The sequence below is a fragment of the Syngnathus floridae genome, chromosome 18, assembly GCF_059516105.1.
Source record: "Syngnathus floridae isolate MCC-2025c chromosome 18, RoL_Sflo_1.0, whole genome shotgun sequence".
In the NCBI taxonomy this organism is placed as follows: domain Eukaryota; kingdom Metazoa; phylum Chordata; class Actinopteri; order Syngnathiformes; family Syngnathidae; genus Syngnathus; species Syngnathus floridae.
Window position 1 is genome coordinate 6,233,602 of NC_142430.1, and position 21,807 is coordinate 6,255,408.

The 21,807-nt window shown below is 43.2% G+C and overlaps 3 protein-coding genes and 1 long non-coding RNA gene across 5 annotated transcripts; all 4 read right to left on the bottom strand.

The window, feature by feature from the left end:
• Positions 1–986: 986 nt before the first annotated feature.
• On the bottom strand, positions 987–9,573 carry sec31b (SEC31 homolog B, COPII coat complex component). 2 transcript variants are annotated; one of them, XM_088360324.1, is made up of 27 exons: positions 9,419–9,573; positions 8,630–8,726; positions 8,421–8,544; positions 8,144–8,339; positions 7,955–8,050; positions 7,739–7,879; positions 7,516–7,658; positions 7,332–7,431; positions 7,097–7,258; positions 6,876–7,028; positions 6,571–6,801; positions 6,407–6,481; positions 6,003–6,095; positions 5,772–5,883; positions 5,519–5,697; positions 5,307–5,433; positions 5,088–5,233; positions 4,542–4,715; positions 4,331–4,459; positions 4,021–4,201; positions 3,558–3,950; positions 3,412–3,450; positions 3,002–3,060; positions 2,803–2,928; positions 2,612–2,731; positions 2,273–2,344; positions 987–1,811 (listed from the first exon to the last, which is right to left on the bottom strand). In XM_088360324.1, the coding sequence occupies exons 2-27, from the start codon at positions 8,706–8,708 to the stop codon at positions 1,632–1,634; spliced, it is 3,630 nt and encodes a 1,209-aa protein (XP_088216450.1). In that variant the 5' UTR covers positions 8,709–8,726; positions 9,419–9,573; the 3' UTR covers positions 987–1,631. The 2 variants fall into 2 exon arrangements, with proteins under 2 accessions (XP_088216450.1, XP_088216451.1); XM_088360325.1 differs by lacking the exon at positions 3,412–3,450.
• Positions 9,574–9,698: 125 nt separating this feature from the next.
• Positions 9,699–11,045, bottom strand: ndufb8 (NADH:ubiquinone oxidoreductase subunit B8). The gene is made up of 5 exons (XM_088360326.1): positions 10,900–11,045; positions 10,559–10,685; positions 10,277–10,376; positions 10,022–10,177; positions 9,699–9,848 (listed from the first exon to the last, which is right to left on the bottom strand). The coding sequence occupies exons 1-5, from the start codon at positions 10,988–10,990 to the stop codon at positions 9,756–9,758; spliced, it is 567 nt and encodes a 188-aa protein (XP_088216452.1). The 5' UTR covers positions 10,991–11,045; the 3' UTR covers positions 9,699–9,755.
• Positions 11,046–11,295: 250 nt separating this feature from the next.
• gpx9 (glutathione peroxidase 9) lies at positions 11,296–12,525 on the bottom strand. Its single transcript, XM_088359839.1, has 5 exons — positions 12,297–12,525; positions 12,019–12,112; positions 11,804–11,934; positions 11,599–11,729; positions 11,296–11,528 (listed from the first exon to the last, which is right to left on the bottom strand). The coding sequence occupies exons 1-5, from the start codon at positions 12,444–12,446 to the stop codon at positions 11,471–11,473; spliced, it is 564 nt and encodes a 187-aa protein (XP_088215965.1). The 5' UTR covers positions 12,447–12,525; the 3' UTR covers positions 11,296–11,470.
• Positions 12,526–16,686: 4,161 nt separating this feature from the next.
• LOC148382590 (uncharacterized) lies at positions 16,687–21,467 on the bottom strand. Its single transcript, XR_015854249.1, has 3 exons — positions 21,382–21,467; positions 17,353–17,426; positions 16,687–17,133 (listed from the first exon to the last, which is right to left on the bottom strand). It is a non-coding gene; the product is annotated as an uncharacterized LOC148382590 (long non-coding RNA).
• Positions 21,468–21,807: the final 340 nt, after the last annotated feature.

The following is a 21,807-nucleotide window of genomic DNA, read 5'->3' on the forward strand; positions in this document are numbered from 1 at the left end:
TGCTCCGTGTGGCGTGATGTTTGGGGATATTAACCCACCTCCACGCCTTTATGACTGGAGGTTACTACAGTTCAGTGTTCCAAAATGAACACACGTGCCATCGTCGTTCACAGTCTGGCTGCAAGTGGCCAATGAGGAATTGAGTTCCTGACATATGATCAGACTCTCACCAATGGCAGCAGAGCACTTTTGTCTCAACGTACCCTAAGTGCACAATGTTGGTTACGTAATAGGACCTCGAAGTCGGCACACTGTGCCATCCCGCAGGTGGTGCAGTGAAGCACCTTCAAGCGAGGTGTGAAATGGGAAAGTATTTGGGAGAAGGAAAAAAAAAATGGTGTGGCTGATATTTTTCAAGTGCAAACTACGATTGTACTCATGCGTCATTTAAAATTTGTCGAACATTAAACAACTACAAATATCACTGCAATTTTAAGTGACTGGATTAGACGAATGCAAACAGAAATTTAATTGCCATTTTTACTACAGTGATGACACACCTACAAATAATCTAAAAATGATTCTATAAAAACTGGTCAGATTTTTTTTACATTTTGAACTTTGTAAACAATGTATTGACTTTTAAAAAATTACTTTAAACAAAAAATGTCTTTTTATAGCTTAGTTTTTAGTTTAAATCAATTACAAAATCACAAAAATGTCACTTTTTAAAAGCATTTAAAAAATAAAATGGGTATAATGCTATTTAGTGACATTTACATATTTTTATTTATACTCAAAGTAATTGATCTAATAATGGTATTTGGGATAAAGCATTTAAAAAATGAAATTTAGAAGCAATATTTAAATATTTCAAATTTAATGGTAGTTTCTTGAATTATAATTAGAGTTGTCTCCACAAAGTAATTTAAATTTTCCTATTGCAATCTCACATCGAGGCACCGCTATGCAAAAATTAAACTTTTTGAATTATAAACATTCTGAACTAATAACTTGTTTGCTGCATGATTGAAGAGCGACGACCCTTGAAATTGAAGAAGGTACATTTTATTTGAAAAGGGGGGGAAAAAAAAAGTCTTACCCGCGTTAAATAAGCGCAATGGATTGTATTGTATAAACATTTGTGCGACAAAAAAATGAGCACTCAATCACACAGGGAGGCACTTTACTGCCTTCTGCTTCCACAATACGGCAAACAATCCCACCAGAATACACACTGCTTTCCAACGAGGCCATTTACTGTAGGAATGCGTTACAAAAAAAAAAAAGGGAGAGAGAGAGAGAGAAGACACACCCGGGTGGGGATTACAGCAGGAACGTTGAATGAAATGAATACGCTTGTGATTTATACACTGCTAAATAACGAACTGAACGGGGTGAAAGAGATAATGGCACAATTCATGACCGGATCCGCGCATCGTTACTGATGTGCTCGCATTGTTTTTATTTCATACGTCCTGCTATGCCTGCCTTTTTGAGTCACTATAAAATCATCTGGCGACTACCCAAAAAAAAAAAAAACGCATTTAAGCACACAAATGTTTCGCATTTTGTACATCGAGCTTTGCGTTTATGCCGCCGCGTCTTTCAGGATACATTCATCTGACCCATCCCTCGATGAGATCCGCTCACGTAAGAAACGGAAATAAATATGATATTGGTTGGTTTACTCAGACGCCTAGTTTGTTGGCGATGGTCATGACTACTTTGAGGACGGGCATGAAGGCGGAGATCTCGCTGAAGTTGCTGCTGCTCACCACGAGCGTGTGGACTTCCAGGCCGCGCTGGTAGTGCTGGCCGGCCACGCAGCGGCTGATCTCATGCAGGCCGTTCAGGATGTTGGGCGAGAGCTGAGAAGAGGTCGCCGACGCACAACAAGACAAGCGGGGGGGGGGAACACGTTAAGAGCGCAAGAAGATGACGTTGATGGCGGTGACGAGAAAGATGAAGCTTCCGTTTGGGGGATTGGAGATCAAGTCGCGAAAGATCCGACAGCGTCAAAAGGATCCCGTTGGTTCAAGATTAAGCAACCCCCGCCCCAATTTCAATGATTGTAATAAAAAAAAAAAATACTCTTTACATTCATTATTTAGAAATGTGCGGTAGCACCTAACTTTTAAATGTTTACTTTGAATTTCTAGTAAATCTTGATGGCACCATATGCTGCCCGGAAATATAATTCAATGTAGGCGCTAATTAAGCCTTCACGATTGGCAACATTTTTAACAATGGTTCTGGATTATTCAGCCGATTTTTCAAGACAATTTATGGAAGTAGGCAAAACGACTTTATGCATTTATCCTTTTCTTACCGACTGCTCCCTCAGCTTGTCGTACAGGCATCCCAAACGCTTGGCTGCGTCATCGAGCTTCCTTTTTGTTTGCTGTGAAAGAGAGCAATTCGATAAATACAATGACAACTTGACTTACAAATTTACCTCATTCCAAACAACTCCATTTACTTAAGTATGAAATCGATTTTCTTTGGTGGAATAAACTGAAACGACAAAATCTGTATCACAACTAACAATATCCGATTTTTAACAGATAAACGGTCCGGTCTCATGGGTTAGGCTGGCGTACATCAAAGCGAAGGGTTAGGGTCACTCTATATTATAAATTCCTTCAGGTGAATAATTGGGCAGACTTACTGGGTCTCCTGCTGCATGCTGGCAGCGCTGCACCAGACTGTCAAAGGTGGATTTGAGGACCATGTGCTCGGCGGGGATCTCCTTCTGCTCCACTCGCTCTGCTGGGAACTGCTGGAGGAGCTGTAGCAAACACAGGGTCAGGTGGAATTTGTATGATTGCTTGCGGTATGCTGCAGGACACCAACACTGACCTGCATGTTGGGCTCCTGGGGAGCTCCGGGGGGCACCTGGGCGTTGTTGTGCGGTTGAGGGGCCTCCACTGGGAAACCCATCACAGGGGCGGTGATGGGGGCGGGTGGAGTGTAGTTGTCAGGGACCTGTTTGAAACACGCTACTATTAAAATGGCAAGGTATATTTGGAATTTTTTATTTGTGTGATTTCAAGTTGACCTTCTTTTTTCTGGGTCCACCTCGTACTGCTGGTGGATCATTCCAGCCTTCTTGAGACGCTAAAACAAAGACAATAAAAATTGTATGTTGAGAACATCCTGTTAAATTCAATTGGGGGGAAAAAAAATCTTAACAAGCAATAAAGAAACAAATAAGCTGGCGAGAACATTTGGTGCGCCTGCTTAATAATCACCCAACAGCAATCAAGCAGCTACTTTAGAATGTCTATTATTTTGAATTTCCAGCAGCAAAAGCAAGCGGCGGCAAACGTACGATATTTGTCCAGAAAAATAGAGCTTTCAATGCCAAAGTCAAGAAAAATTAGTAAATTATAGCGAATTGTCAGATTTGTTTCTATTTTTCTGGCTTCACTTAAACTATTATCCCAGATGCATTGCTAACACTGTCACCTTGAGGGGCAGACTCGATATTCAGCCATGGAAAGAATCCTGCAAGTCACATGAGGACAGCTGAGTGTAACATAGCTGTCTCTAATGATACGTACATGGGCTGAGGTGAGAAAGATTGAAGCTGAGGTGAGCGACGGGGCACCAACCTGCAGAAGGAGGAGCCACAGCTGAAGCCGCAAAGGGCTTTGCTGCAGGAGCGCCGGGGCCCCCTTGTGGGTAACCTGTTCCAAGAGGGGCATAGGGAGCGTTTGTCATGGGGGGCATGGGCCCCTGGCTGTGGAGCCCCCCGGGGTACATGGGGACGGGGGCTCCAGGCTGGGAGCTAGATGGCATGGGGCCCGCCGGCATGGAGGTAGAAGGCATGAAGCTCGTCATCGGTACACCGGGGCTGGGCATGGCCGGGAGGCCGCCGGGGGCCGACGACGGCTGCAGCAGCGGAGGTCCTGACAAGTTAGCTGCTGGCATGGAAGGGCCTGGAGGGGAGAAGGCTGTGGGTCCGCCCATGGGGGACGGCTGGAATGGCTGATGTGGAAGAAAACCTAGAAGACACAAATGAATTCAATTATAAGAAACTGAAAATGTGACAGATGAATCAGCGTCTGCCCATACCTGGTGCTGGCTGCTGTGGGTACGGGGGCCTCATGGTTGAGGACGGCAGCACATGAGAAGAGGGGGGCAGGCCAGGGCCGGAGCTGCTTGGAGCAACTTGAGGCTGGAATAGCACTGATGTCGGCATGGGAGGCTGCTGATGCTGCTGGTGATGAGCAGCAGGAGGAGCTCGGTACTGATCCTTAGTTTAAGAGAACAATAACGTATTGATTTTAGCATCAATGTCCACGCATCTGCCTTTAAGAGGCAGACTGTACGGAGCAAGGACGCAAATGATAAAGTGCAATACAGAAATGGAGCAAATCCCTACCATGATTTGTGCTTTCTGTGTAGGAGTGCGAGATGCAGCAATTGTCTTGGCTGTGCTTGGAGGTTGCTGTGGGCTGGTAACCTCTCCCTGAGCATGGAACAGTCTGTTTCTCAGCATGCTAATTCCAGGCTGGGGAGGCAAGACACGCACATACATAAATCAGAACCCAAATCAAATTTGACTTGGTGCGGAAATGAGGATCAAACCTTACTTGATCGGAATTGTCGGGCAGGTAGGACATGGCAGTGGCCAGGCTGCCTTCTGCAGCGAGGATGCCGGCGTAGCATGTCAGTTTCTCAGCCAGGACGGGGCTCTGCACCGCCACCTCGCTGTTGCGGAGGCGCTCGATGGACTTGCGCAGCATCATGACTTTTTCCACCAGATCCTGAAGAAAAAAAAGGACAAAACACAACGCACTCAGAGTTAAAGGATTCAACCAAAACAATTCCAAAATCTGAAGTGAATCTAAAGTAGTTAAAACAGAAGGTGCGTAAAAATGTTTATCCTGTAATTTGATTCATTTTCAAACAATTATCAGGACAGTAATAAAAGTGTTTTCTATTTAGAATTAAACAACAAATAAATTCCTAAAATAATTTATGCATGGACTAAAAAAACATATTAATGAGAATTGGAATATTCAATTGTACATGACTCGAGATGTGTGTACAGCTACATTAAAAAGTTTATTAAATTAATGAAGTAAAAATAAATGTTATATAATAAACATTTCCAACTTTTTTTTTTTTTTTTTTACCTCCAGGCCAAGAGGAGATGTGCAATCCCTGTGCAAGGCCCAACATTCCACAAGCCTCTCGATGTTTCCAGAGCAGATGTAACACAAGCACGCCTGCAGGCAGCGTTTCTCTGTCCCCCCACGCTCCAAGCGGCCCCCCAGGGTATCTAGCCCGGCCACACACAATTACGTAATGTCTCAAGCCCAGACGCCATTTTTGCCAAGGCCGCGTCACCTTACCACACAGCTGGGCGAATTCTTCAGGGTGAGCATAGGTCAAAAGAGCGGCAAGCGCTTCCTTCCAGTTGTCCAGCTCACAGCTTTGCACGATGTCTCTCCAGTTCTGTGTCACCACTGACGATATGAGCTATGGAGAAACACCACACCCATTCAAACAATTCTCATATTTTACATAATAGAACTCTTACAATAGGATGTATTTTATGTCTCACCATGGAGATGCTGTTTTTCTGCTTGCTCAGGTATTTCTGCTGGGTTTTCTTGAGCAGCTCCTCTCCACCACTGATGGAAAGCAGGATGGCTTCGGCGTAGCGGCCGTCGCTCAGACACAAATCCACCGCCCCCTCAAAGTTGCCTACCAGCAGCGCCTGGCTTATCAAACCGTCCGTATCTGATGAAAAGGAATGTTGCTCGTCAGCCACACGCCGCTCGTCTGCTGCCATCACCAGATCTGCTTGAGCGCACCGCATGAAACGGGAATCTGAAAGTTGGAGATTTCGTGCCGATCCTGGCTGAAAAAGTCGGCAGGTGAAACGGAGCCTGACGTCCTGACGTCGCCTTCTGCTTCTTTGGACCGCTGAGAACAAAACAGGAAGAGTGAAAAGATTACAAGAGAGTTTTACAACCAGAACTTTGTAGTTCAAGTCCAAAGAATTATTCTGAATTTTTGGAAGTTCTAGTGAGTGAGTTACAGACCTCAGTGGAGAGCTGCAGCATTTTTTTAGCTAGGTCCTCAGCATCCACGGCGTGTCCATTGGGTTGAAAATTCTTCCCCAAGCATTTAGAAATCTGTTGGATATTAGTGTGCATGCTTGTTAATGACATTGTGGTATTTAACACCTCTCAGTTTTACAATAAAATATAGATTGTAATGGATCCATAAAGTATCCACAGCCCTTTAGTTTTATGTAACAGCCTGATTCCAAAGTAGATGATACACCCCAGAAGGAAAATGTTTTCTTTCGTTTTTTCCATAAAGCTCAAAATTGAACTCTGTGGGTGTTTTGTGTAGGGTTTTTTTTCTTCAATTTTGAATTCAAGTCTTGACAAAAAAAAAAGCTCTGTGAATACTTTCCAGATGTCGCAGTAAGGTTCGCTACCTTTTGCTCCAGGTCATCTTTATTGAAACCCAAAAGTCGCAGGAATTTGATACGCGCTTCATCTTCAAAATTCACCTGTTAACCCCCGTCCCCCAAAATTAGGTTCAAACAGTAACTTAACAGTGATGTAAAGTCTCCACATAGATGGATAAAGTGCGCCCTACCAGAAGGAACTTCCATATGTCCTGCTCGGCCTCGGACTTGGCGCTGTGGATTTTGGCCTGGCAGTAATTGTTAAAAGAACCAGACTGTAGTGCCACCTGCAGCTCCCTGGACCGCTGCAGGAACTCCGTTTCCGTGGTGACCTGGCTGATAAACACCTGCCTGGGGACGGGCTGGGGAGTCTGCACGGGCGCCATCTTGGGGTTCTCAAATGTGATCAGCTTGCCGCCAAACTGCGACAGAACAAAGGTTGAATCGGGAGCAACGGCGACACGCAGCTTTGCACTCGAGGAGCTTTTCCACTTACAGCAAAAGAGGCCCCCGCTGGCCTGCGCACCCACTTGGGCGGCTTCTTCAAAGGTGAAACTATGGTGTCCTGCACTGTAGGCTGAGGAACCTGCAGGGGAGGGAGCACCTGCCCTGTACCGAAGGGATCCATTGTATCAAATGAGGACGAAATCTGGAAAAAAAAAGAAGTGTCAAAAAATATGAAATACATTGCACACTTTGTATGACAGAGCCTTCTACCTTATCAGCGGTACTTTGGTGCTGAGCCTTCAAGCTTCCGCCCATCACAGAATAAACGGTAATTCTCCCATCAAAGGAGGCTGCCGAAAGCAGGGCGGGATTCCTGGGACACCACTGGACGTCGAAACACCACTGGTTAGTCGTAGGAAGCTCGTAGATGACCTAAAAAAAAAAAAAAAAAAACATTAACTTACCTAACTTAATTAACAGGGCAGTAAATTATCTGTTCCCATACTTCTGCAGTGTTTGGATTCCAGCAGAGGATGCGGTTGTCCTTAGCGCTGCTCAGGAGGAGCTCAGGGTCCGCCTGGCTCCAGGAGACGGACAAAATCCCACTTTGAGGAAACCATGGAAACAATTAGTCTTTTGGAAAAAGATGATTTTTTTTTTTTTTTTTTTACAATCCATTTTAACCTCACCGTGTGTGATTCTCAAGCACTTTAAAAGGAGACGTGGCAAAACGGAGGTCCCACATCTGGATGACGGGTAAGCGGTCGTCCTCGGAGGCCAGCACCAACTGAGTGGCCACCTCGGGGTGCCACACCATCCCGGAACAATGCATCTGGAGTCGGACACACCAGACACATTTTTAAAACGATTGCTGAACTGCGAGGAGCTTTCAAATCCAAGGGGCCTACAAACCCGGTTGCTGTGGTCGCTGATCTTGATGATGGGCTCGTTCTTTCTCAGGTCCCACACGACAGCTTTGCCGCTGGGGTTGGCCGAGGCCAAGATATGCTGCACTTGCCGGTTCCATGACACCACACTGATGTCCTCTGCAGGCTGGAAAGTGAGAAGGTTACAGTAACTCCAGTAAGTAGTTTCAACTTTTTCAAATGCTCGTAATAACATTTTCACCTGCGCTTTTGTACCCGGTGTCATTGGACTGCTGAAGTTGTTGAGATCCCAAATATATATCTCGGAATCATTCGCTCCAGATGCAAGAAGGTTGCTCTGAGGGATAACACGGGCAAAATTATTTCCATATGGTAATACATTAAGACCTTTTCAAAAACATGCATTGCTGTATTCAGCGGGAAAACAAACCTGGAAAGGGTTGAAGTCAAGTGCTCGCACGGGTCCTGTGTGCTTATCGCACTGTCCGACCACAGCCTCAGCACCGGAGTTTAAGATGGCCTCCGGGTCATAAACTGTTAATGTGCCATTCTCGCTGCCTGCAACCAGCCTCCCTCCAGTGGCATCCTCACCCATCCCAAAATTGACCCACACCAGACTGTGCAACCTGTAGAAATTGGTACAGTAGATAAAACATGCTTGGGCAACATTTAAGGCACATTCCTCCATGACCATTATTACAATTTACCTATTTGTAATGCACAGTGACCCTCTCAGCTTCATGTCTAGAGATGGGTCAGCAAAATCCTGTTCAAAGATCTCCAAGGCCGCCGTGGTGTTGAACGAAGCGTCGAGTTGCTGCGCCGACGTCCCTGTTGAAGAGAAACCGCAGCATGCTCAGTTGACCAAAACATCCACTGACAGAATGCTAATTATTCTTAAAGACTGTTCAAGTACCTAACGCCAAGCAGATGGGATGGTGTCCGGCCGGACTCCACGCCTGCTGGGCAGTCCTCTGAATCTCTTTCAGCCGCATCTTCCTCTACCTTGAACACTTAAAATATATGACCTTATTTGTAATTAGGTACATTTGAGATAACCTACTACAGTGGGTCTTTGAATGACCACTGTTTGTTCAGACAAAAAAACTAGAGTATCATGAGTGGTTATTAAATGATATTAGACATTAACTGAGTATTTGACTCAACACATTTTGTTGCACAATAAACCGGACTCAGTCACACCTACGACTGCTAGCGAAAGGATAATTCCTTAAAAAATGTGGGCAAACTGGCGAGTCATTTAAATAGCGGCAAAAATGACAAGGACGCAAAACGTTGTGTTTGTGAGCACATTTTTGCAATTAATAAGAAAATGTATCATAAGGCCGCGGAGAGTGGCGAAGAATACCTTCGCTTGAGTAAAGTCGAAGTCAATGCAGGCTAGTGATTAGCATTAGCTTCAGACAGGAGTAGTAGCTAATAATTGGTAGCTAAGAAGCAACGCATTTAAAAACTAATTGTTCAAGAAATTATACATAGTCGTGGACATTTCGCTACGAGCTAGCGCCGTATTCATAATTCCACGCTAAACCTGAGCCGACTATCACTATGCGGCTAATGACAGCACAGCTAAGAAGCCAACACCCTTGTTGCTCCGTTTCACATAAAAAAATAAACGACGCGTGCCTAAAATGTTAAACTCGCCAAACAAAATACATTAATAATTCATGTAACTGTCACTTACAACAGTTTGTATGCCAGCCGGACAGCCCACAAGCAGAGCTGACGTTAGCTGTAGCCGAGCTAATCGTTTAGCAGCCGGAGTCTGACCCGAGTGTTGACGAGTTGTCACTCGGCTACGGCGGCCGACATGGAGCAAAAGGTTGCCCATACGCAAACCTGTTCAAAACCACATTTACACTTCTTAAAATGAAGTCACTTTGCACTTGACACAAATTACATTACCATATTAAAATTACTGGTACGACAAGCAAAATGGTAAACTAACGACAGGAAAAAATGTGTACTAGGTAGAAGTTTTTATTCTTGACAATGTATATACACATGGAGGACAATAGCATTTATATTTCATAATTCTTCACTTCCTCAGGCTGTTTTTCAGGATCTCCACCGTTCTCCAAGTACAAGTTGTTGTAGGGATACTGTTTCGGTGCCTGGAATGGAGAAAATCACTGTTTAATTAAATAAACACTTAAAAATACCACTAATTACAATACATCATTAAACTTTTCATAAAACAAGACAACAATTTTACAGTAACAACACAGTAGAAGGGTCTATTGGCACATGATAAAGTAAATATTGAAGTGCTGTGGTTTGTACTTACAACAGGCTGGTAACAAGGAAATTTCTCCCCGACGTAAAACATGAACAACATGAAGCCGATGAAACCAAACAGCTGTTTACACATGCTGTTCCAGGACACAGGAGTGGGAGATGTATCCACACGATTCCTGATGTACATGTCAAAATCCCAGTGTAGCTAGAAATATATATAGAAAGAAAGAAATGCTTGATTGACTGTAACACACAACTTCCATGTGGAAGAACAAAAAGTTGCTAATCATCTTGTGCTTTTTACCGGCTCTCCCCAGTTCCTCCTCAGGTCTTGGTGGTCCCATTGATACCAGGGGTCCCTCTCATGCTGAGATCGGTCAGGAAGTTTAGGGTAATCACCATAGCTGCAAGAATCAAACAAATTTAAGAGATCAGGATGAGAAAACGTTTAACAAAATGGCATTGAAAACTGCACTGGTGGCAGTAGGCCTACTTTCCCACAATACAGTGGAGTATACTGTAAAATCCCATAAATAAAAGTTACATTCAACCAAATTAAATTAATATTGCAGTAATCAAGGCGTACCCCTCTCCTTTGTCTGGATACGGCTCATAGTCCTCAACCCTCAAGTTGTACTTCTTTGCTGCAGCAGCTCTCTCCTCTGCAGTCTTAGGGTACGCGCCGGGTAGATCGGCCTTTGAAGCACCAGATGCTGAAGAAATAAAAAATAAAAAACATTAACATGATTCAAAATACGCTGAATAACTATTGTAATTCTTCACCCTCAGACGTCGCTAACTGCTTAGCTCAAACTGACGTTAGCATGTCAAGGTTATGTCGATTTAGGTTCCCAAACAGTGGACAAAACGCGTTTATTTGATTACAATAATCAAGTTCACATGATTAAACGCAACAGCTAATCTTACCTGCTCTTGATCCAGAAAGAAGAGCTGAAATTCCGGACCCTCGCCCTTTTGAAAGAGCTTGGGCCCATCGCCGTAAACCGACGACGGCCATGTTTACTGTTGCCTTGTAGACCGACGGGGAAAAAAATGCGCATGCGCGAGGCCGAAGTACGGGTCTCCATCAGAGCCAAAACTAATAGTCCGATATAACGCTATGCAGTACAGTACTGTAATTATGTTTTATTTATGCAAGTTAAAGTCGATTGTTTTACTACAATACTAAGACAATTATGACACAAATTCAAATAATTGAGTGTTTATTATAATAAATCTAATAATAGAATTATTATTGTTTTATAGTATAATATAAAAATAATAATTATTTTCTGAGTGTCATAAAAGAAAGCAGAGCATTGATTTATTCATATTTAATAGTCTTTTATTGGTGGTGGAGAGGAATTTGTTCCCAAAGTGAATGCACTCTAGCTCCGAGACCTGTTCCTCCTCATCATCAGATCCAACTCAGGGGCACAAATGTGCATTTACCGAGGGATCGTCACGCTGCCACCGCTGATAGACTGACAAGAGTCGGTTAGAGAAGCTCGGCGATGTCCATCTCAACTTTGTCAATGGGACAATGAAGTTCATATCTGTGGCAAAGTGAATTAAGCACTCTTGTGAAAATTATTATTATCTCTAAACAACTTGAAGCAACTTTACCTGTTGAAGGGCTTGCCGTCAGCAGTGATTAGAAACTTTTCAAAATTCCATCGGATATCATTGACCGTAATTGGTGACCAGTAGAACTTCTTTATGTCCCCAATGACAGGATTCACAAAGGGCAATGATTCCTGTGAGATCAGGTAAATGATAAAAGCTGCCATTTTACAATAAATATCTCAACGGATTGACTCATTCGTAATACCTTAAGGTAGGAGAACAGCGGTTCCTCATTGACTCCATTCACCTCCACCTTACCAAATATGGGAAACTTTGGCACAAATCCCCCTCCAGGTCTCACATACTTAAGGAGGTTTAATGTTTCATGATTCACCTCTAAAAAAAACAAAAAGCACAAATACAGAAGAGTCATGCTGGTGAGGAGGACTGACATGGCCCCAATAGAATGAGTGGACCTACCAGGCGACTGAAGGCCGAACTGGTTGCAGGAGAAGGCCAGCACGGTGAAGTTGAGGTCACCAAACATGTCCATGAGTGCATTAAGTCGATGGTACTAAAACCAACCAGAGGATTAAAAAAATCGACTTTAGATTGGTTAATGAAACATTTCCATTGCTAATATTGTGTATTAAGTTACATCAGCCAGTGCGACTGATTCTGAAGCACTTTGGAAGATTAGCTGAACACAGAAGATGGACAACAAAAATCTATCAAACGGAGTCCGGAAGATTGATTACCTCCTCTATAGTTGACCCTCAGAAGGTGGCCACGTTGACAACGAGAAGCACCTTACCCCGGAAATCGCCCAGCGGCACAGTCACTCCGTCAAGAGTCTCGGCAGAAAAATCGTAGATCGATTTATTCGCCATGTTCCTATTTGAGTTCATGCAAATGTTTTTGCTAGCACACACTGGCCCGGGAGTGAGGAGTTCTACTAAGCGACTCCATTCACTGAAACAAACACATGGGTCAGCAAATGTTCGGCGTGACTGAATGTTTTGTTCTTGTGGGAAGAGGTGAGCAAGCAGGACATTGGTCATTTGTTCAGGAATAGGACAATAACATCTGCATGGGGTGCAAACCATATCAAAATAAATGTAGACTATATTGGAGAATTTAAATCTACTATACTCACAAAGCATTGACAACTCCATTTAGGGCCAGATTATAGGGGGTCTATAAATATAAATATTAGTATAGCCTATATGGAGTACCGTAAACTAGTACGCTTGTTCTGCACACGTCGTTCTTAGCTCTCACTTTCTTCAGAGCCATGCTGCGGGGCAAAATGACACGTCCACATAAGTCACTGGACTGCGTGACCGGGTGAAATAATGACTGAAATGATGTTTCGCATTGTACTGTCGCCCTCTTGTGGTGAGAGTCTGAAACAAATGCTTAAATACATCACTCAAATACATGTAACAAATTTAACTAATGTAACTATAATTATAACACTAACAAGGTAAATATATAAATATATATAAAAATATATAATATATAACAATATATTATTATATTACTATAATATTATAATAATATTATTATATTATTATATAATGATATATCACATAATAATAAAACATATTATTATATAATAATACTATATTATAATGATATAATAATAATAATAATAATATATAAATATAAACTCATACTTACACTTATACATATACTATATTTATATTTATGGTTATATTTAGGTAGATATATGAATAAATAACAAAATCAATTTTCATTTGCCAACCCACGATCATGACCATGAACGCATCACTAACCCCCGCGACGAGTTAAAATATTTATATTTATATAGTTGTAGTTATATTATTAGTTATCATCATTCATCATTTCACATGGTTACGCATACTTGTATTTATATCCATATATACATATCCACATATAAAATATGTATATTCATATATTTATCTTGTTATAGTCATAATTATAGTTACACTAGTTATATTATTTATATGTATTTGATGGTTTGAGCATGTGTTTCAGACTTTAACCACAAAGGGGCGACAGTACAATGCAAAACATAATTTCAGTCATTATTTCACCCGGATACGCAGACCAGTGCCTGTTTGTGGCATTTTGCCCCGCAGCATAGCTCTGAAGAAAGTGAGGGCGATTTATATTTATATTTATATTTATCTTGTTATAGTTATAATTATAGTTTCATTAGTTATATGTATTTGATGGTTTAAACATGTGTTTCAGACTTTAACCACAAGGGGGCGACAGTACAATGCAAAACATCATTTCAGTCATTATTTCACCCGATTACGCAGTCCAGTACCTTACGTGTATGTGGCATTTTGCCCCGCAGCGTGGCTCTGAAGAAAGTGAGCGCTATTTATATTTATATTTTCCAGTACATGGCACCAAGCAGAATAAACCAAAGTGGAGAATGGTTGGAGAATTTAGCCTTTAAAGCCTGTCATGAATCTTTTTGGACTGTGAAACCAGAGTACAGGACCCGAAATACCTCCCCCCTCTCTCCGCCCTAATGTCATTTCTTAAGTGAACGACGTCACCGCACATCACACCTCCAGCCCGCAACCCTTCCCCACCTCTCCTCCGTTTCTCTCGCCACAGGGTGTGCTTTGTGATGGCAGCATTTACAGTGACATATTGCCACTGCCTCTCTTGCTGTCTCCCTCAATTTCTCAAGAAAAATATTGCATGAGGCCTTCGGGCTAGGCCCCACTAAACCTCGTTTTGTGTGTGCGTGTAGGAAGAGCAGAAGGGACGAAGACAATCACCAAACAATGCTTCTTGGCTGCTCGTCTTGGCTCTGCATTTTACGCGTCCATTAAGTAAATTGTTATGCTTAGTGTGCTGCTTCGCGCGTCAGTGCAACATCTGTGTTTAAAGGGCTTCTTCTCATAACAAGAGATTTCCTGTTTTGATCAAAGCGTGGCGCCAAGAACATCGGCTTATGTATGATATGGCTCCAACTTGAACACACAGTGGAATGAATTATCATGGAAGGATGGACAAATTGGGTTTTGATTTATCTTTTTCCAATCGTTCCAGGAAGGAAAGGGGAATAGTTAAACAAAAAGTTAAATCTTGTGTGAAGTCAGCAATCAAGTCAGTGTGCAGCGATAGCAAGACTTTTCCAACCCTTTACCTCAACTAGAATAGTAGCATAGTAGGCCTAAGTGTTCATTAAATTCAGGACAGGTTTTATGACTAAGAAGTAAAAAAAAAACCCCCAGAACTTTCATATTTCATATTTAATTGATAAATGAAACATTTCATTCATTAATTCGACATTTGTTTTATCAAACCTTTCGGTCGTTCATACTTGAGCACCACCTAGTGGCTATGTGAGCATATTCCTGCTAATGTAGTAGCCTCAAAACAAATTCTCCTTTCCAAACTTTCAAATTTTGAGAAATCTCTACAAAAATCAAATGTGCCTGTTCTTGAATGTCAATTATTACCTCTGATACTTTCATTTCATTGGCGTCAATCTTTCTCAATTGACTATTTTATTTGCAAATCTTTACAGGAGATTTGAACAGTCACGCATCCAAAGTCGTCTAAATACGCTGCAAAGAAGCTTAAGACTCTTCAAACGTTCTTCCCACAAGTAAACACACACAGACACACACTTGCATGAGCACACACACCTCCTGCTGTTCCCTGGATGAATCATATATGCAGATTAGCAAAGCTATGAAGTGCACGGAATAGAATAGGAGATGTGCGTTATATAAACAGGAGAAGGAGGATTAGCGTCAAAAACTTCCTCCTTGTCTCGTCTGCTTCTCTACCTTTTTCCCCCACTCATCAAAAAAAAAAAACTCTTTCCCCTATGATGACACTTTGGTGGTGTGTTTTTATTTTATTTTATTTTTGTTGTATTGCGCGCAGGGCCTTGCCACCGGAGCCCGCCTCAAAAATGTAGGTCATGCGTCGTCGCCTTCTTTCAAAACGACATGCAGCGGGAGATGGAAGTGATGAAATCCTTCTGGAAGTGTCTCTCGCTCTCTTTCTTTTGCTTCCAACTCGAATGAGACATTAAGAGCCTGCCTACCTGCCTCCCCAAGCTGACATTAAACCTTTCTGCCCACTCGTACAAATTCTGCAGTCTTATGATGAAGAAGGTTTTGCCGCCTCATTCTTTGGCACCAAACTGCTTGCGGGACTTTTTTGAGTATGAGCCAATCAGCACGGTGGGAAAAACTATATTTAATTATAAGATGTTTAAATAATTGAAGTCAATTTGCAAATAATTGAGTGATTTTATGTATGCAGTAATATTTCCTTGTCAACTGATGAATTTGTGGTGATTACCCGCCTTTGCAAATTTCCATATTTCACTGGTCTTTCTCATTTATCTGCAATTCATTTGTCATGCGTGGGGTAATTCATGCAATATATATATTAAAAAAAAGTTGTATACAGCAGGTGGAAAATGAATTTCCATAAAATATTCCTGTTTACACCGTGTTCGTTTCTCTGCAAACAGCCGCATTCCTTTTTTTTTTAAATGCTATGTAAATATTCAGCATTTTTTAAGGCTTAATTTTGATTTTCAGTATCCCAACTTAGAATATTGTATACTTGTTTTATAAGAATTTAAAATCCCTCAAAGGGAAATTTAAAATTAAATAAATACAAAATAAAATAATGCAAAAAATAAGAATAAAATAGAATTAGAGTGCCACAAAATGTAATTTTATTTTATTTTTTAATGACGCGTGAAGAATTTGACATGACTCCCAACTGGGGCAAAATACTTGTGCATGAGGATTATTATGGGCTGCCATATTGATGGATAAATGAGTGGATGGATGGGAGGGAAGTTGGTGCTTTGGATGTCCTCCTGTGGTATCTACAGTGTGTGTGTGTGTGTGTGTTTGTGTGCAGAGTGCTGCGTTGTGCACGGCTGGCCACTAACACGATGTGACAGGGCAGAAATACCAGTACGGACCATACTTGCCCACCCACCGTCACACACACACACACACGCACACACACACCGTTGTGTTGCACGGCGCCCTCACCCTATTGGCTGTCGACTTCCGTCACTCCACATCTTCTGCTCGGAGACAGAAGACTCCATATTCCCCTCAGCCCACCCTCCCTTGCAAACCCCCATTTCGCCGTCTCGCGTGGGGTACTAACGTGCATCCGAGAGTGACGTTGTAAGAAGTGGGACGCATTATGCAACATCCTGTTATGCAAGATTTCTTTTTTTTTTTAATATCTTCATCCACCCGGCCTCTCGAGACATCTTCTTCTTCACTTCCCCACTTCTTCCTCTCGGTATTCAGGCTTTTGACATTTTGGGGGGTGTCCCCGATTCATCTTTAACCTCTGCTCCTTCATTGATGGTCAGATGAGGAGAGAGGGATTTTTCAACACCATCTTCTCTCTCGCTCTCTTCTTTCTGTATTTTATATATTCACACCAGACAAGGAGAAGTTTTGAAGCTGGCGGCGAGTGTCTGGTCAAAGCTGAGTGATGGTGCAACACTTCGCCTCATATTGCCGTCTTTTTTTAACAAGCTTTACTGAAAGTTTACTTTCAATATTTTGCAGCCTGTTGTAGATTTTCCTATGCAAGAAGACATCTTGTTATTGCACCACACAGAGGGCATGAAAAAAATTCTCACCACACATTTAAACCACAAATATATCAGAAATTGTGCACATTTTAAATCCAATGCTTATTGAAGTTATTTTGTGTCATGGCTGAAGCGTGCTTCCAATTTTGACCTTTCATGCAGACAAATCTATATTAAGACGGAACACCCTGTCTATATTTTCTCCCTACCTCCTCCTTGCATCCATCTTGTGTGTTTTTCTCTCTCCTCGGGGGACGTCTTGCGAGCATTGTGGATCAGTGCGCTTGAAAAAAAAAAAAAAGGCAGCATCTTAAAAAAACAACTCCTGTGTTTTTACTTTTGCTAAAAGCCAACACGCTGGCGGCGCCACTTGTGGAATCTGGCGTCACCAGTCAGAGCATTTTGTTGACGCAGGGGGTTTATGTAAAGTGCTCGATTTAAACGCGCTATGACCTTGTCTGGCCACTTCCATGTCTAATAGTGTGCATTTCACAGCACTGCCACCCGCCGGAGGCATCCATCTTGGATCTTCTCCAGTCCAGTGGACGCGTGGGTGGATGGCATGTGAGGCTGCCTCTACTGTATTTTGGCCTTGTTCCAGTCCAGTGGGCATGGAGCAAGCCTGAGAGGCGCATGGGATTTCCCTTTTGACACCAAGCCCTTCTTCCCTCCATTAACCAATTAGATGGCAGAAAAGCCTGGCAGAAGATTTCAAGGAATTCAAAAATATAATCCAGTTGCCATTTTAGAACAGTGCACATTATCCACCAACAGGGGTTGTCCTTGCACAGCTTGACTGCAAACTAAATAATAAGAGGCATCAGCTTGAGTGAGTCCTCTACTTTTTTTTTTGTATGCATTTAGATTTTTTTTCCGCATCGTCTTTGTCCACCTATTCTCCCCTCCCCCGATGCTCGCTCAAGTGTTCTCGTCCTTGCCCCCCCCGTGTGAGCGACCCGCATCAATTCACCGAGCTTCTGCCCTTTTAAAGGAGCTGCTTGAAAAAAATACGATTTGACATGTGGGACGAGCAAGATGAAGCGAGAGGAGGAGGTGGACGCCGGGGTTAAGGTATTTGCAAAGGACACTTCAGCATCACCGGCGTGACATTGACAGACTTCATCTTGACAAAGTGGTGCATACTCGAAAGAGGACATGCGTGACACAGACGAGTAACCGCATTGACGTTGAAGGGACAGCCCGTGACCTTTGTAAGGTCACAAAGTGCTGCCTTGACATACGAGTGATTTTTTTTTCTACATAATGTACTCTCTTGTTTTCTTTGAGTACTACCAGGATGAGTGTGTGCCATATGCACGTCAGCTCTCATAAGTCAGAGGCGGGTGTCTCGAAAAGGGAGCGTCATCACTCACTGGGTTTGAAGCACCTCAAACACATTAGAGTGATTTCAACTACACAAAGTGGAAAATGTACAAAAAATGGACATGACCTACTATGTTTTACAAGGGGGCCTTGGAGGAAAAGCAAGCGGCAGGAAACCGAGCGTGGGGTGTGTGTGACTTTCATGGACATGTTTCAAACCAACGTGCATTTAATTAGGGACAGCTTGTTCACTTGTGGGTCTCCGTTTTTGGAGCGTGCTAGACGTTTGGTCACTTTTATTTTTCGACCAAGCACTTAATTACACATTAGGTATATATTTAAGAGTAGGCAATAAATTTCAGCAAATTATCGAAAGCTCGTTAATATAAATGGATCGAATCGGCTGTTATTGGCGATGCAGACTTCTGCTCTGTATTAAATCTAAAATGCATGCAGTTTAATTAGAGAATGTACAATTAGTAGGAGGTTGACTGGTCAGAGTTAGAGTCATTTAAAATGTTTTTCATACACTTAATTATGACTTAGGTATAAAAACATTGTCGCCATGGAAACGGCACGCTGTCGTAAACCAAGGACCCCCGCTGGATAAAGTGACCGCAATGAGGAGAGAGTCACGGTCTGAGCAAGTAAATAGTTAAGGTTACTTTCCCGGAAATGACTGTAAGCCTCTGAAAAATCCCAAAATGAGCGAGTGAGCGTGAGCTGGGTGGGGTCACGCCGCAGTATTTCAGGAGATGGAACCGGGCCATAAAAGGTTCGACTCCAAAAAGCCGGCGAGACGACGTTTCAACTTGCCGCCCCGTAGCCTCGCTCGACTTGGATCAAAACAACTTGGACTTTTTCCACCTGGCTGACGTTAGATTTTTCAATGCTCGGATGGCCTTAATCTCTCCTCATCTCCCTTTTACCCCCCTCCCCTGCTTAGCATCTCGCCTTCCCTCTTGTTTCCTCTCCTCTCTCTCTTTTCAGCCCCAAATGAGTTGACCTTCAGTGTCGCTTGGCCGTAATTCTGCTTTCGCTCGCTCTGTGACGGTAATCTATGGCTGCGGACTTGTATCCTGTTGCCCTCCAACGTGTACACGTGCACAAACACACACACAGGAGAGATTACACAGCAGAGTCAGAGCATGAAAGATGACCACAGACACACACACACACAGGCGGATTTTAGGCCATTAAAGTAGAGGCCAGTCCAGTTTCAGATCGCTGCCTTCCCCCCCCTTTCTTTGTTCCCCAAATCAGGAACAGCTGTTCTCCTCCAAAGTTGTAAGTCACTCACTCGGTGGAAATTTAAAAAGCCATTAAGCGAGCCCCCAAGCCTCCCCCCCCACCCCCCTCCCAAGTGCGTGGGTGCTTGCTTATCTGCGGCTGCAAACACTGGCGCATACATGAAAATTACAACACGGAACCACTGCGTGTGAGAGTTACGGGAAAGATTATAATCATATCTCCCATACCCGGAATTCACGTCGTTGAGGCGGGAGAGTAAAAGCAGGAGTAGGCCTGCAATAGCTGCAATAAAGCGCTTTACATAGAAGTAAGTCCAGTCATGTGACTTGAGTCCCCCACCTCTTCTTCGAGATGTTGGAAAATCTCGCTCGCTCGCCCACTTTGACTTCAACGGCCAGAAAAAACAAGAAGAAGGCCAGACGCACATCAAGCACATTATAAACAGTTTTGCATTTGCATGCCAAATCGTGAAAAGTCGGGCTATATTTTTTTTTTCGAGCCGTCTCCTCCTTCACTATCTCCTGTGGAGATCTCTCATTTCCTGCAAGCCCCGTTGTTGATTTCATAGTGGAGCTCGGGGCTTAAGAGTGGGAGTCTGAGGGGGGGGTTGTAAAATGCGGGGGTATTTGGGTTCAAGCCAACGTCAACCTCCACCTCGCTCAACTAGTCTGCGTTGTGTGTCTGCTTTTTTTTTTTTTTTTTCGTGCAAATGCAAGCGTGTTTTCTTTCTCTGTCTACAATCGTGTTTGCTCCTATAAATGAGGGGCACAGAAAAAACAATGGGGTCATTTTTTTTTTCTCAGGGGGGGTTTGCTTGTAAGTAGCAGTCATTATGACCTTATGAAGTACTAAAAATTTCAGAGCACAGATGACTCATGCCTACATGGAGCTGATGTCTTCGTTCTGGTGGCCGTCCAATGTGCTCACCCAAAGAAAAAAAAAAAACAGAAGTGTCATACCCAGATCCCAATAATTGTGGCACATGAGCAATTTCTGCTCTTCACTTCCTTTCTCTTGTGGGTGACACACACACACGCACATGCACGCACACACTAACGCATGCAGAAACCGCAGAGAAGCCAACAGCTGCAGCCTTCAGCTTTCACTTCCCCTCGTATGAAAGCACACATGTATCTGTTACCATAACAAGTTCCCCAAACGTGGCCTCTAATGCCCTCTGTAGCTCCGTCGCTCCCGCCGTGCCAACACATGTGCCTGTGTACACGCTTACATGCTCCAAGTCTGCTGCCGACAAGTCTGGAGGAAGAACTAGTCGTGGTGATTTTTTGCTAAATGGCGTATTTTAATTTGACTTGGGCAGCAAACTTTAATCATAATAAACCCCCTTTTCTTTTTTTTTTTTTTTTTTTTTTTTTTTTGGTCGTGCAAATTCTTGCTACTTTTGATTTTTTTACAAGAATAAAAAAGGTGGTGTCAAAATGATGGTTTCCTGTGTGCATGTGTCGTATTGCTGAATTTGCACCACCCTTACTTACACACAAACACACACACACACACACACACACGCAGCAAACCAGGCCAGACAGAGTGGCATCGCGTGACTGAGGCTTCACACCTCTCTTTCTCTCTTTCAGTCAGTGAAAGCATGAAAATCCCTCGTGCACAGTCATGTGAGAAGTGTGTGTGTGTGTGTGTGCGCTTACATTCAGTGTCTGTCTAGCTGAGCTCTGACCCGCTTTGGCTTCTCTATTTGTCATTTACACACTAACTGTACTGTGCATGCACGCACTTGCAGAAATAGCCGCCGCCGTGGACTCCCCCCCCCCCCCCCCCAGCCACCCACCCACCCACCCCCTTGTTTGTCAGCAGGCAGCCATGTCAATCCAAATTAAGGCAGAGCAAACAGCGGGCCATTGTTTGTTGGACTTCACAGCTTCGTTTATGTGCAATCCCACCGGGCCGCCACACTTTATGTCCTCCGTTGAACTCGGTGACACGATAGATTTTCATTGTCGTTTTGTTCTCGGGAGGGGATGGAGGTGATGCAATGTGAAGGTTAATGTTGAGCAATCGCTCTGGGATGATCTCAGTAAATGATTTTGAGGGAAATCTGCAACTCGGTGACTGCC